This window comes from Triticum urartu, unplaced genomic scaffold, assembly GCF_003073215.2.
Source record: "Triticum urartu cultivar G1812 unplaced genomic scaffold, Tu2.1 TuUngrouped_contig_5793, whole genome shotgun sequence".
Classification (NCBI taxonomy): Eukaryota; Viridiplantae; Streptophyta; class Magnoliopsida; order Poales; family Poaceae; genus Triticum; species Triticum urartu.
Genome location: NW_024116498.1, coordinates 1 through 16160, shown reverse-complemented (window position 1 = coordinate 16160; position 16160 = coordinate 1). Strand labels below are relative to the sequence as shown.

The 16160-nt window shown below is 45.5% G+C and overlaps 2 protein-coding genes across 2 annotated transcripts; one reads left to right on the top strand and one right to left on the bottom strand.

Moving 5' to 3' along the window:
• Positions 1-5914: 5914 nt before the first annotated feature.
• On the top strand, positions 5915-8699 carry LOC125529719 (G-type lectin S-receptor-like serine/threonine-protein kinase At2g19130). Its single transcript, XM_048694144.1, has one exon. The coding sequence runs from the start codon at positions 5915-5917 to the stop codon at positions 8456-8458; it is 2544 nt and encodes an 847-aa protein (XP_048550101.1). The 3' UTR covers positions 8459-8699.
• A 5431-nt stretch (positions 8700-14130) lies between these two features.
• Positions 14131-16140, bottom strand: LOC125529718 (wall-associated receptor kinase 2-like; the record flags this gene model as incomplete). The annotated part of the gene is given in 2 exon segments (XM_048694143.1): positions 14131-15457; positions 15587-16140. Coding segments are annotated over 2 exon segments (1738 nt in total), but the record flags the coding sequence as incomplete, so codon positions are not given.
• Between the last annotated feature and the right edge of the window lie 20 nt (positions 16141-16160).

Sequence of the window (16160 nt, the reverse complement as noted above, 5' to 3'; positions counted from 1 at the left end):
GGAACAAACGTAACTACTCACAAAGCATAAACATGTTCATAATCACAGGGGTATTAATATGCATTAGGATCTAAACATATGATCTTCCCCCAATTAAACCAACTAGCATCAACTACAAGGAGTAATTAACACTACTAGCAACCTACTAGCACCAATCCCGGACTTGGAGACAAGAATTGGATACAAGAGATGAACTAGGGTTTTCAGATGAGATGGTGCTGATGAAGATGTTGATGGAGATTGCCCTCTCCCGATGAGAGGAGCGTTGGTGATGACGATGGCGATGATTTCCCCCTCCGGGAGGGATGTTTCCCCGGCAGAACAGCCCCGCCAGAACCCTAGACTAGCTCCGCCAAGGTTCCATCTCGTGGCGGCGAAGTTTCGTCCGAGAAGATGGCTTATGATTATTTTCCCATCGAAAGAGTCCATATAGTAGAAGATGGTCACCGGAGCGCCACCAGGGGGCCCACGAGGTAGGGGGGCACGCCCCTACCCTCGTGTGCAGGGTGTGGCCCCCCTGGTGAAGTTCTTGCGCTCAATGTTTTTTATATATTTGGAAAACATCATCCATGAAGTTTCAGGACTTTTGGAGCTGTGCAGAATAGGTCTCTAATATTTGCTCCTTTTCCAGCCAGAATCCTAGCTGTCGGCATTCTCCCTCTTTATGTAAACCTTATAAAATAAGAGAGAATAGGCATAAGTATTGTGACATAATGGGTAATAACAGCCCATAATGCAATAAATATTGATATAAAAGCATGATGCAAAATGGGCGTATCAGATATGACCGAGGTGGATTATGGTGGAGGGGGCACCGCACACGGCTAAGAGATCAATGATCAACTTGTGTGTCTATGGGGTGCCCCCTGGCGACGTATATAAAGGATGGAGGGAGGAGGAGGCCGGCCCTCATAGGGCGCGCCCATACTAGGATTCCACCTCCTACATGGAATAGGAAAAAGGGAAGGGAGAAGGAAGGAAGGGGGCACCCCCTTTCCCTAGTCCAATTTGGACCAGTCTACGGGGAAGGGGCGCGGCCACCCTTGAGGCCTTTCTCTCATTTCCCGTATGGCCCATTAAGGCCCAATACGAATTCTCGTAACTCTCCAGTACTCCGAAAAATACCCGAATCACTCAAAACCTTTCCGATATCCGAATATAGCCTTCCAATATATCGATCTTTACGTCTCGATCATTTCGAGACTCCTCATCATGTCCCCGATCTCATTTGGGACTTCGAACATACTTTGGTCATCAAATCACATAACTCATAATACAAATCGTCACAGAACGTTAAGCGTGCGGACCCTGCGGGTTCGAGAACTATGTAGACATGACCGAAACACATCTCCGGTCAATAACCAATAGCGGAACCTAGATGCTCATATTGGCTCCTACATATTCTACGAAGATCTTTATCGGTCAAATACATAACAACATACGTTGGTCCTTTTGTCATCGGTATGTTACTTGCCCGAGATTCGATCGTCGGTATCTCAATACCTAGTTCAATCTCGTTACCGGCAAGTCTCTTTACTTGTTCCATAATGCAACATCCCGTAACTAACTCATTAGTCACATTGCTTGCAAGGCTTATAGTGATGTGCATTATCGAGAGGGCCTAGAGATACCTCTCCGATACACGGAGTGACAAATCATAATCTCGATCTACGCCAACTCAACAAACACCATCGGAGACACCTGTAGAGCATCTTTATAATCACCCAGTTACGTTGTGACGCTTGATAGCACACAAGGTGTTCCTCCGGTATTCAGGAGTTGCATAATCTCGTAGTTAGAGGAACGTGTATAAGTTATGAAGAAAGCAGTAGCAATAAAACTGAACTATCATTATGCTAAGCTAACGGATGGGTCTTGTACATCACATCATTCTCTAATGATGTGATCTCGTTCATCAAATGACAACACATGTCCATGGCTAGTAAACTTAACCATCTTTGGTTAACGAGCTAGTCAAGTAGAGGCATACTAGGTGCACTATGTTTGTCTATATATTCACACATGTACTAAGTTTCCGGTTAATACAATTCTAGCATGAATAGTAAACATTTATCATGATATAAGAAAATATAAATAACAAATTTATTATTGCCTTTAGGGCATATTTTCTTCAATTTTAAGCAAAACAATGGGTTTCATATTGCGACGAATCCGAAGAACAACTGTACAAAAATGGCACTCACTCCTTCGTGTTCACACTTGTAGAACACCCATCAAGGATGTTTGGGCATGCTCAAGACGAGGCGCAGCACCAACCGTCAGCAGTGACTGCACATGATAACTGGTAGGGCGAGGACTGAGCCCGGCGGACGAGTGAACATGGTTGTGCCGGTGGTCGGTCAACGATTGAGATGTAAGCGTTGAGGGGTCGAGGACTCACCGAGAGGCGGTGCGGAGCAGTAGAGGTGGTTGTGTGGTTCGTTCCCTGTAGACTCCCTTCAAAACGGATGCCGCTGAGGACTAGACGCGTTGAATCTGACGACAGCGGCAACGGGCGTAGATCTATTAATTTACGCATTGGTGACGAGAAGCGGCCGAATCGACGTGAGGGAGGAGTGCAGCAGGTGCTACAGGGGGGGTCGGCGGTGGTGCGTGGTGGCCGACGGAGGCAAGTAGGGCGGCGCCGGAGTGGATGTGGCTCGGGGTGAGGAAGGGAAAAAATTACTCTGTGGGTGGGCGACCGAGTATATTTAAGAGCTGAGGCGGCCGTGGAGTATATTATAAGTTATAAGCTCTGTTGGAAAAGGCAGTGCCTAGGAGGCGCTTAGGCACGCCTAGGCGCTAGGCGATGGCCAAATGCCATGCCTAGGGCATAAATGAAAGTCTAGGCAGGGCAAGCAAAGAATTGTCTCCCCAAGCAACAAACGATGCCATATTGCATTCATATATATGCCAAATGGGCCATATGCCAATGGTAGTAGTTGGTAGTTAACTTATTTATATGCCCTAAATTAATATCGTCATGCATATCATATCCACAAATATGCCCTGATAGTAAAACTATATTACCGCCTAGGCCACGCCTAGGGCACTTAAGCACCGCCTAGACACTAGGCGAAGGCCAACCGCCTCGCTTACACCTACCGCTTTTTCCAAGGTTATAAGGGATCGGTTAGGTGCAGTTTAGAGAAGAAAACCTGATTATTTTTACTCTTCTAAAGCTTTATAAGGGTTTGGTTAGAGATTCTCTTAGCCCACAGTGGACGTTCTCTTTAAGAAAAGTTGTTGTTATCCGTGAGACCGCGAGTGATAGTCTTGCTTGCTTGTATATAATGTTAATCTTATAGCATGGTGCATTCTTTATGTTATGCATCAGTGTGTGTTATTGGATGAATGTATGTGCTGAACAGAATTCTAGTGTATTATTCAAAACATTTTTTTTTGCTAGAGTTCAAAACAAAATCTGAATGCACCCATCTCTGCTGTACTCATTTTGCATGAAGTCTTTTTTTTTAGAAATGAAGGAGGACCCCCGGACTCTGCATCTGGGTGATGTATGCAGCCACTTTACTCATTTTGCATGAAGTCTTGACAATCATCTTGCATAAATTTCACTCATATCATACGCATGAGACTGGCCCAGACACTATTCTTCGTTTCGTTACACATATACTTTCTCCGTAAAGAAATATAAAAGCGTTTAGATATTTCTTTGTAGAGGGAGTACAATTTATTGATCCATCGATCATTTTCTCCACTAAAAATTGTGCAACTTGCAGTTGCAGTGCATCAATAAGTTGATGCAAACGCAACGAGCGTGTGGCGAGTCCACATCGCAACTCGATCCATGCATCCTTTATTTCAGACGGGTCTCCAGTGGGACATACACTGAGTCAAGTTTCTCTACGGGTTGTGAGCAGTCGAGACCTAATAAAATGTCTGGTCCCTTGGCAATCAAATTAAGTGTCTACTGCTACTGTGTGCAATATCGGTCCATCTGACCACAACAGCTGGGCTACCATTATTTCAGTCAACGTCGTCTTCGTGGTCTTGGCAAATTGTCGTCTTCGTGGTCTTGGCAAATTGTACGTGTGTGCCCATGCAGACCGGTAAAGACTTTTATCTCGCAAAAAAAGACTTTAGCTCTCAAATTGCCAACAACGTACTCTGACTGAGAAAAAAAAAGTAGTTTCAGTCACAATGTCACTTTGATCTCGGCCCAGCGAATCCTGCTCCTCCTCCGGCTGCGGGCCAGCCATACGTTTTTTTTCTAAAAAAAAAGATTACCCCGGCCTCTGCATCAGAGTGATGCATGCAACCCTTTTATTAATCAAAAAGTCTGAAAAGTCTGTGATACAGAACAAGCTCACTCAGATGATGCCCCAGCCGTCACGTAGATTAATTGGGGGTGAAACCACCGAGTTGATTGATCAACGCCCAATGGAGGCTGCAGTAGCATCTATCGAAGTGGACCCTTCTCTATCCTTTCTTTACCCAATTCCTCTCATCTTTTTGCTAGCTTTACCTTTTTCCTGACGAAGCAGACGTCTCTTCTGCAGGATGCACCTGCCACCTGCAGGGCTGCACCTTTGAATCCATCTGGCATCCGAGCCTACGTGGGCACGTGAGGCAGCGGTCCATGTTGGAGCGATGGCCATGCCCTCAGAGGTGAAGAAAAATAAAAAAGGTATAATATACTACAACCGACGAAAATAAAACGAGGTGACTAAACATCTATTTTACTACTGGACCGTCATCCAAACCGGTTATAGCTATCCCAAAAGACCATCTCCCATCGGGCAGACGCACTAATCGAAGGCTCTCTGGCTTCCCCGGGAGTGAGTAATGACCACATACAGATCCAAGCAGTGGTCCTATAGATAACCTGCAAAAAAATTATAGAAGTTTGTCTGTTAAAAATCATCTCATTTCTACAATTTCATATAGCCCAAAGTAATGCACATACTCCTATACGAATATGTCTCACAGTAATTGTCTCTACTCTATTTAGCCATGTCTTAAATAATGTGTAAATACTATTTGGAGGAGTGATATTGAATGCTATATGAATTGAGCGCCATACTAGCTTGGCCAACGGACAATCGAGAAAGAGGTGTTTGATGGTTTCATCGTGATCACAAAAACTACATCTTTAACTACCATCTCAATTACGATTTGCCAAATTATCCTCAATCAGAACCACCTCCTTGTGCACAAACCACATGAAGACTTTGATTCTTAACGGGACTTTGATCTTCCAAAGCAACGAGCCGTACGTGTGTTCTCCTCATCACCGGCAAGGTCCTAGCGAGTCCTCGCCGGCCGCGGCGCCTCCCATGTCCAGCTCGATCACCGTCTAATCCGAGCTGTCAATCAGAAAAAGGCCCACACCCTAACCTCGAACCCTCTTCCTCTCGATGTGAGTGTCCTACCGGAGACCTCAGGACCAGCGTTCTCTGTGTGAATGTTTGAGAGATGCAATTCCGCACTGATCACACGATGTGAGCACAGAGGGCGTGTACTGTGCTAGCTTCGTTTGCCATTGCCAGCGGCACGGACGAATGCAGGACGGCCTTGGTTAGATTCTAACTTCAGCTAGCTGCTGAATGATCTTGTACGTAGGCCATGAATGTCACAGTACGTGGGATGGGACCTTGGCAATGCATGTGCAGCGCCTGCTAATTTCCAGGAAGCTGTGATTCATTGCTTGGGGAATCTTCATTGAAATTCCTCCTCACAGTCCTACACACTGTAGTATTTACGGTGATTAATGGTGCCTTGTATCAATTGAAATACTGTCCCAGTGTGAACATGATTGACCCTAAGTCTTCCCCTTCAGCCAGTCTTTGTAGCGCTAGCTTCGGTCTTCCTGCGTCTTCAGAAGACATACTACTTCCACTCTATATATGCATCCCCTCCTCTCCTCTTCAAATCATCCACGCACTTCTCCTCAATGACTCCCCTCCACATACTGCCCGGGCTTCTCCTCCTTCTCACTCCTCGGTGCTCCTCTGCAGCTGCAAATGGAGACAAGCTGATGGCAGGCCAAGCGCTCGCTGTTGGCAGCAAGCTCGTCTCCAGAAACGGCAAGTTCGCGCTTGGCTTCTTCCAGCCAGCAGCTGCGGCGGGTAGCATCAGTAAGTCGTCTCACAATGTCACCTCCCCAAGCTCAGGCTGGTATCTGGGCATATGGTTCAATAAGATCCCGGTTTTCACTACTGTGTGGGTCGCTAATAGGGAGGAGCCCATCGTCCACCACAACTTCAACCTAACACAGCTCAAGATAGCAAGCGATGGCAATCTTGTCATCGTAGTAAACCATGCCGGCAACACGGAGTTTGTAGTTTGGTCCACTCACATCGCCAATAATATGACACAAACCAGCAAAAAAAACACCCCCACCACTAGTGTTGCCCTTCTCTTGAACAATGGAAACCTTGCCCTCACATCTGAACAGAAGGTGTTGTGGCAGAGCTTCGACTACCCAACAGATGTCGTGCTTCCTGGCTCTAAGTTTGGCCGTAACAAGATCACTAGTTTTAGCAGCCAACTCATCTCAAAGAAGAGCCTCATTGATCCTGGTTTAGGGTCATACAGTCTTGACCTAGAAGATATCAAGGGGTTCGTCCTCAAGCGCCGCAAGAATCCATCAATAGTGTATTGGCTTTATGAATCCTCCACAACATCAGCAATGAATCTTTTGCCACTAGCCCAGGCACTGCTAGATTTGAATCCTCAGACCAAAGGTTTACTTAACATAACATATGTTGATAACAACCAAGAGGAGTACTATATGGGCAATTTACGAGATGAATCCTCGGCTTCCATATTTGGCTTACTAGACATCTCTGGTCAGATAAAGATGAATCTTTGGTCACAAGCCAGCCAGTCTTGGCAGACAATATATGCCCAACCAGACGATCCATGTGATCCGCCTGCAACCTGTGGACCGTTCACAATCTGTAGCGGCAAGCCACATCCATCATGTGATTGTATGGAGAACTTCTCTCAGAAGTCCCCGCATGATTGGGAGTTTGATGATCGAACAGAAGGATGCATTAGAAATACACCGTTACATTGCACTCATGAGATAAACATGACAAGTTCAACAGACATATTCCACCCCACTGCTCAAGTTCAATATCCGTACAACTCGCAAAACATAGTCAGTGCTACCACCCAAAGAAAATGCGAAGAAGTTTGTCTCAGTTCCTGCTCCTGCACTGCTTATTCCTATAACGATAGAAGATGTTCTGTCTGGAATGGAGAATTACTTAATGTAATTCTGGCAAAAGGCATTGATAACACTGGAGATCATGTTCTCTACCTTCGCCTTGCCGCCAAAGATTTGCTGCCAAGTTTGAGAAAAAACAAAAGAAAACCAAATGTTGGAGTTGTTATTGCATCCAGTATTATTGGTTTTGGATTACTAATGTTCATGCTATTGTTACTGATTTGGAGGAACAAATTCAAGCGCTGTAGTCTTCTATCAATAAGCTATGACAATCAAGGTAGTTCTGGTGGGATTATAGCCTTTAGATACACGGATTTAGTTCGTGCTACTAAGAACTTTTCAGAAAAGCTGGGTGGAGGTGGTTTTGGTTCTGTATACAGGGGATTATTAAGTGACTCAGAGACTAGTGTAGCAGTTAAAAGGCTTGATGTTGCCCATCAAGCAGGAGAGAAGCAATTCAGGGCTGAGGTGAGCTCAATTGGATTGATCCAACACATTAACCTAGTCAAACTTATTGGTTTCTGTTGTGAAGGTGATCATAGGTTACTTGTGTATGAACACATAGTAAATGGGTCTCTTGATAGTCATCTATTTAAGGTGAGCAATAATGGTGATGCCGCTACCCTAAATTGGAATAACAGATACCAAATAACCCTAGGAGTTGCTAGAGGATTGTACTACTTGCATCAAAGTTGCCGTGAGTGCATTATACACTGTGATATTAAGCCAGAGAACATATTGGTAGATGGGTCATTTCTTCCTAAAGTTGCAGACTTTGGGCTGGCAGCGTGTGTGGGAAGGGACTTTAGCCGAATCCTGACAAGTTTTAGAGGAACCATCGGTTATCTTGCCCCGGAGTGGCTTAGCGGAGTTGCAATCACGCCAAAAGTCGATGTTTACGCCTTTGGCATGGTGTTGTTGGAAATCATATCAGGAAGGAGGAATTCAGCACATGAAACGTCATACAACACCAGCAACAATAGCAGTAACCAGCATGTTGAATATTTCCCCGTGCAAGCCATCAGCAAGCTTCATAGCGGTGATGTGAAGAGTTTGGTGGATCCACGGCTAAATGGTGAATTCAGTTTGGAAGAAGTTGAAAGGGTTTGCAAAGTTGCTTGTTGGTGCATCCAAGATAATGAGTTTGATCGTCCGACGATGGGTGAAGTTGTCCGGGTTCTAGAGGGTCTACACGAGATTGATGTGCCCTCGATGCCAAGACTACTTGCAGCTATTACAAAACAATCTGGTGTTGCAATGTAATAATAAGTTGTTGCTAATATTATTAGTCTTTGTTGATTTCAGAAATTTCTTGAAGTTCTAATGTGAAGAATAAGAAATAAAGGAAAGCAAGTTTGTAGTTGATAATTAGTCGCCTTGTTACCAATCATTGCAGCAAAATATGGCAAAGGATAGAAATTTTGTATGTGTATGTGTGTGATTATTTTCAGTCTGGAATGGGAACTTCCGAATTTCTAGTTACATATTCCAGGAATAGCTATTAGCACGCAGAAGCAAGATGCCATGCATGGATTAAATATTTGGAAACTGGGGTCCGTGGGTAGCCATATATTTGTTCAAGAAAATACATAGGCTCTATAATTACCTGGTCTTCTCAGTAAATTGGATAAGCCAATCATGTCATCTTGGTTTTGCATGTTGTGCTTGTCATTTGTGGGGTGCCAGTCTCTAACTCTAAACTCCAATCTAAAGCAGATCTTTGTCAGTGTACAGAACTACCTCTAACACACTACTCCCCCCGTTCCTAAATATTTGTCTTTCTAGAGATTTCAACAAGTAACTACATACGGAGCAAAATAAATGAATCTACTTTAAAATATGTCTATATACATCCGTATGTGGTAGTTTATTTGAAATCTCTAAAAAGACAAATATTTAAAAACAGAGGGAGTACTTTTTTTGAGTTGTTTGTTGTTTTTGAGATAGCTACCCACTTATTTCAAATGGACCCTCTGACACACTACTTGACGATGCCTTGACAGCCAGCAGAATTGCGGGGCGTCCGAGCTCACACAAAATGTAAACAGCGGCGACGAAGGCAAACACGATCACATGAGGCAGCGGGCGAGAATTGCAAGGGCTCGGGCAGCCCCATTTTTCTCACGGGCAAGAGAATGAGAATTGTCGGCCGGGGCCTGATTATCTTTGCTTAACCTCGAAAAAGAAAATTATTTGTCTTTCCTTTTGCTTGACTTCAACCCCATTTACAGCCGCGGCACAGCCAGAGTACTATTGCAGTTTATCAGAATCGATTGGTACGTAGTTGCAATCAATCAGAAAAAGTATGCATGAATACGACGGGTCTGTAGTTTTCTCGCCGACGGCGACGCGGCCGGAAATATAATGGCTTGTAGGTATACGGATCGGTCGATGTGCACGCCATTGTGATGCTGCCTGCTCTTGGCCTATTGTTACATCTTGCTATAGAATCTTTTTTTTTAGAGCAAGCATAAAGCTTAACTTGCTATAGAATCTTAATTAGGAGTCCCGTGACAAGGCGCATGCATTGACCTGAATCCACAAGTGACGCCTAGTGTTGCCACAACGGTCACTTTTGCGCGGGACATGCATTTTTACCTTTCAAAATAGGCTTTCGTTTCACTTTATGGATATGAAAAAGAAACCGTCAACTTTTTTCTTTTGGCAAGAAAGCAACCATCAACTTGAAGCAAGCAGTTCAAGCGCGTATGCGTATGCAACAAGAATAAATTAGAGACAAAACACCGTGTGGCAAACAAAATACTCTTTCTGTACTAAAATATTAGACGTTTTTGCAGTTCAATTCAGAAACATGTCTTATATTTTGGGTTCGAGATAGTAGTTACTCCCTCCGTAAACTAATATAAGAGCATTTAGATCACTACTTTAGTAATCTAAACGCTCTTATATTAGTTTACAGAGGGAGTACTAAGATGCACATGTGGGATGGGACGGTCACTTTTGTGGGAAAGGAGCAGAATATAGTTAGCGTGTACTAGCTAACTATATAGTGCTTGTAGTCGTCGCTAGGTGATTCATGAACATCGTTGTAATTTTTATTACCTCTGTTGTTTTTTGTACTGCCAAGATTGAAGATAAATAGATTGGAAGTTTCTTGCAAAAATAAATAAATAAATAATTTTATTATTTTTCTCTTGTCACCCAATTCCGCTTCTGTCACACACCAATCAACACCTATAACGATCATCTATCATAAATTTCCACTACTAGTCAAGGGATCAATCATCACACAAGTGGCAAAACGAAGACTATTCAAAGACATGTGCTATATTTGTTTGGTAGCATGGACTACTTCTCATACCCATACCGACGACTATGCACATATCAATCGATGTGACCTGTGACCGCATGCAAGTGGTTGCTTGCTCTTTTTTTTTTTTTTTGAGGGAGTGCCTTCATAGAAAATACTAAGGCACTAGAGTATGGGCAGTTGAAACACTGGGTTAATGCCTTCATATGAATGTGTTCAGATAGCTTGCCTGAATACATTCAACTGCTGTATTCTTTCCTGTATCTTGTTACTTGTTGTTTTTCTTTCTTTTCTAAGGTTAGTTTTGTGTAGTCTTTTGTTTTCTATATTCTTTATTTAATTTGTTAAGACTCTCTTTGTACCTTAAAAAATCAATAAAATTACGCAGCAGAGTCCTGTTGTTTTTCTAAAAAAGATAGAAAATATCAAGGAAAAATCTTGTGCCCAGCCGGCTGATTTCTAGCAAAATTAGCCGGCTCGCTCATGTGCCATGCGATATGTGGCCTCGCATGTAGATCTCTACCTGGTACCCTCTAACCGTTTCTTTTTTCTTCTCAATTAATGTCATCAAGATTCGCGCTCGAAACAGATCTTCTTTCAAGTTCCATCCCTCTCGCCTCTTCCTCTCTCCTCTCAGTTCTCATGGAATGATGCTTGCAACGGAACATGTAGGTGATGGGAGCTAGGGAGGTCAAGTGTGGTCCAAATCTAGGCCAGTCAGCTCCTTTGCGAGGGGGCAATTCTCGAATAAATATGCTCCCCGATGTGTCATTGGCCAGATCCAAAGCAGCTGCTACGAGGTGTCGATGCCGCAGGTCAGGCCGCAAGGTGCTGGGAAAACCCATGACTGCTGCTCCAAGGCATTGTTGTTCCATGTTGCCCACTAGTGCTTCAGGCGGGCGCCGCTGGTTGTTGGGTGTCGTGCGAGAGATATCCATGCCCTGCTGCTGCAGGAATGAGCACTAATGATTGTGTTGGTGCTGACATGCTTTGGCAACATCGATGTTGTTGCAAACGACAGTAGGCGGAACGACGGTGCTGCTGCTGTTGAGATGAGTTTCTGCAAACATCGTCGGTTTCCCGCAACATCACCACTGCTACAAAGAATCTTGCATGTGCTTGTTTGCAACATCATCAACATTGTAGTGTGCTTGTCAGTATTTTCGCAGCATCATTGATGCTACAGGGAAGCTTGTCGGTGCTCGCTTGCAACATCATCGGCGCTGCAGAGTGCTCTCTAGTGCACGATTGGGTGGTGGTAGGGTTGCACCATCACTTGTGTTGCACAGGTCGCCGAGGATTGCAACATCGCCTATGTTACGGTGGCAACACGAATCATGTTGCGGACGTTTTGGTATAGCTAGGGGTGGCTAGCGGATCGGATTTCTCTCGCTCATGAAATGTAATGGCTTGGCAATCGACCGATTTTGTTCTCATGTTACCTGATAGATCAGACGCATAGTGCACGTCAAATATAAATTAGGAAATCCAGATCTATCTATCTAGGGATAAGGCGTATGTGTCGAGTTGTCTATCCAGATCCCATGTTCTCTACCATTTCGGGTCTTTATTATTGACATCCCAATCAAGGGTAGAGGACACTTCCATTGGTTAGCATAGAATAGTCAAAACATTTTTTCTTTTTGGTGGGGGGACTAATCGCAACTTGCAACCAAGTAGGGTATCTCCAAGGGAGACCCGTAAAACACCGGTATATGTTCGACCGGACATATTTCTTCACTTTTGCAATCCAATGAGGACTTGTATCAGTTCGCGAAGCTGTCCATACATCTAAATTCTGGTAACCACGGCCAATCATATAATCGTATTTCGGCCAGTTTTCCTCTCGTCCCTGGCGGCGCCAACCCTAGCCGCCGCCAGGGCCAATCTCCTAACGCCGTTCTCCGGCGGCTCCCCTCCGCCGGCGACCTCGGTCGTCGGTGGTGAGGGGGGGCGCCGGATTCACGCGTGTGGATCGATTTTTCTCCTTTATAGTTTAGGTTTTTAGGTTGTTCATCGTCTTTGTTTCGGTGATGGCGATGGTGGCGCTGAATAATGAATTTTCGGATCCTTCCCTGACGAGGCCATCAATCCTATGGTTGGGGATGGATTTGAAAACCAGTCTGTTCAAGCAAGGATGGTGTGGCGGCGGCGGCATCCTTGTGGTGGACCTGTGTCCTCGGGCTCCGCCGTTGCGACGACGTTTGCTCCAGCGTCGACGCGGAGCTTGGGAGGTAGTCCAGGAGCGGATGCAGATTGTGGTCTGCATCGACGACATCTGGAAGACGGAATATCTACTGGGTTCGTGGTTTGTGGATGGAAGGTATGGTTTCCTCCTTCAGCGTCTTAGTCGTGGTGGAGTGCCAGATCTGGAGTTCGATGGCGTGTCCGAGGTGTTGCCCCGGTCTGATTCGTTCAACGGCAAGGGCTTCACTTTTGGTGAGCCACTTTGGAGGTCCGCAAAGCTGCATATCAGCGATGGAGCCGCGTCGAGTTCGGGTGAGGTGGGGATTCGTCATTCTTTTTTTCGGTGGCTGCTGTGGTGGTGCCGGAAGCAGTTGACGAGCGTTGGTGTCAAGCTCAGAGATGTTCTACTATCTTTTCAGTATTGTCATGTCGGTCTTTACGTGATTTGTACTTTGTTCTTTATGATATGAATGAGACACGTATTACCATGCAAAAAAACATCTAAATTCTGGTATTTTAGAGACAAACATGGGGAGTTTTGTCAGAGTGACATGCACTTAATCAATCACATGCATGGTCCCCCTCTTATCTCTCTCCTCCCAACCGTACGTGCATGCTCCCCATCTTCTCTCTCTTCTCCCAACTGGACACTAAATAACAAATATCCCACCACGCGCATGGTCCCCACCTACCTTTTCTCCTTCCATCCGAATACTTTGTAATTAGCGATGGATGGCTCCCTCCCGTATTATGCCCATGGACCATGTCCGGACATAAAGACGGACATATACCAGAGGAATCCACGGGTTGGCGTTGGAGATGCCCTTAGTTGGCTGCATTCATGCCGGTGTTGATTGACATGATCAACAACTCTTTAGGGGCACCTCCAATAATTGTAAGATAGGTGTTGATAGAATTTGCTACTTTTTTTATGATGTGCCATAGAATGAACTAGGAGAGAGAAGACGTACATAAGCCAACACAAGCTTCAAGGTGATGAGAGAATCCCAACCTTGTCATTCGTATTCATGCAGCACATTCATCCTAATTACTAAACAAGTTCGAGATGCCCCTCGGTTGACGCCGTACTCCCCTCATTCGGGTTTATTTAGTCTCCCTCATATTTTGGGCCAGGGTTTGCAAAATATGATTTATATAAGTAACAAAAATAATACCACTAGAAACTTCTTTCAAATATGAATTCAACAATATAACTTTTAGGACATATACTTTATATTTGTCTAATCAAATCAATGATCAAAGTTTGACCCAAAATACGAGGGGACTAGTAAACCGAAATGGAGAAAAAAACCACATTGAGCATGGCATTTTGTTTGGTCATAATAATATGTTACTAATGACCATTGCCTCAAAAGGAGTTCCTCATGGAGGGATCCCATTGCGGTAATTAACGGACCTCGGGTCCTATTTCTACTTGTCCATGGTTTCCTTTGGTTTAGATATGCATATCCATTGGTTCTTTGATTTATGTGAAGGCATGTATTCTTCCGCTTTGGTATATATGATCTGGTTAATACAAGCCACCATTTGCTTAAAAGAAAAAAACATAAAGCACACATGCCATTTGGTCCATGTGTATATCACACACGAACACATTCACTACCGCGGGCACCTTGATGAGAACAAATATTCTTCTTCCCGGCTATATTGTCTGCTAACCTCCTCCGTGCTTCCACCTTCAATCATTGTATAACCTTGTGCATCAATAACACCCATCACAACATTTTCATGGGATACTTGAAGACTCTCGAGTGTCATCTCCACTTGCCTCATGGTTGGTCGTTGACCTCCTTCCATCCTGACGCATGCCGCTGCCAACATAATTACTTCTTCAATCTTTTTGCCACCTTCCATCATGACCTGAGGGTCTAACACACTTGAGAGGTCACCTTCTGCGAGCAAACTGGTGAAATAGGCGACGAGGCTTTTCTCCCCGGATGATCGATATGAGCATGGTTTTTTCCTGGTGAGCAGCTCCATTAGGAGCACGCCGAAGCTATAAACATCGCTCTCCTCGGTGAGCTGTCCTGAGTAGCAATACATAGGGTCTAGGTACCCAAATGTCCCTTGAATGGCGGTTTCATCCCCTGTTTGATCTAGCGGGATGCACCTTGAAGCTCCAAAATCTGACACCTTTGCTATGAGAGTGCCATCTAACAAAATGTTTTGAGACTTGATATCCCTGTGGACTATAGGGAATGACACAGCCGAGTGAAGATACGCGAGAGCTCTTGCGGTCTCTGTTGCAATTCTTAGCCGCTCCACCCATGGCAATGAAGCTTCAGGTTCTTCGACATGAAGGTGATGGTAAAGTGTCCTGTTGGAGATGAACTCGTATACTAGCAACGGCACCTCTGTCTCGAGGCAGCACCCAAAGAGCTTCACCACGTTCCGATGATTTATCTGCGAGAGGATTGCCACCTCGTTGATGAACTCATCGATTTCCTTCTGGATTGCGACCTTGGACTTCTTGATCGCCACGACGTGAAGGTCTAACATGATCCCTTTGTACACCATGCCATGCCCTCCTCCACCGATCTCACGAGCTTTGTCGAAGTTGTTGGTGGCCTTCTCGAGCTCCACCAAGGGGATGATCATCCTCTCAGCTATGTCTGCCTTCTGCGACACCAATTGCTCTAGTAGATGTCCCCTGTTTTGCTTAAAGAATTTCTGCTTGGATACTTTTGCCCTTTGACGCTTCAGCTTCTGGGTCACAAAAATGGCACCAAGCACCAAGAAAAGAAGGGCAGCACCACTGCCGATTCCTATGCCGATACTTAAACCTGAAAAATGTCAGAAATAATGTGTCATGGTTCGGAAAACTCCCTGATCAGCAGAGGAACATTCTTTGCCCCCTGGTGTGCAATCTCACATAAGTACTATGTATCATCAATGGTGTTGTATATTCTCACCTAGACTTAGAGATGATTTGACACAGCCATCTCTGATCCGAGGGTTGCCACGGGAGCGGGGCGGACACACGCAGTGGTACCCTCCGGGCGTGTTGGTGCATACGCCGGAGCACATGAACTTATCAGGCTGCGCGCACTCGTCGACGTCTTGGCATCCGCCGGCGCCGGCGAGGTATGGGTTGCCCTGGTACCCGTCCTTGCACCGGCACACGTAGCCAGTGCGGTAGTTGTTGGTGACATTGCTGCATGAGCTGTGGCTGCTCCGGCACTCGCTCGTCCCCGCGTCATTGGGGCAGCCCGTCGCCGCCCACCCCGGGGGATCCTCAGCTTGCCGGAGCCGCTTGGAGTCCACCACCCACTCCAGCACCAGGGGCATCGCCGCCCCGCGGGAGGAGTTGGCGCGCGCGGCCGACGTGCCGAACCAGTCCGTCTCGGCGACGCGCACCAGAGCTTCACGCAGTAACGAGTCCATCTCCTGGGCCGGGTCCATCCCCGTGAAATTGACGCGGTAGTAGGGACGGCCGATGGTGATGGGCGTCTTGCAGCAGCCGACGGCGGGGCGGTCGGTGGCGGG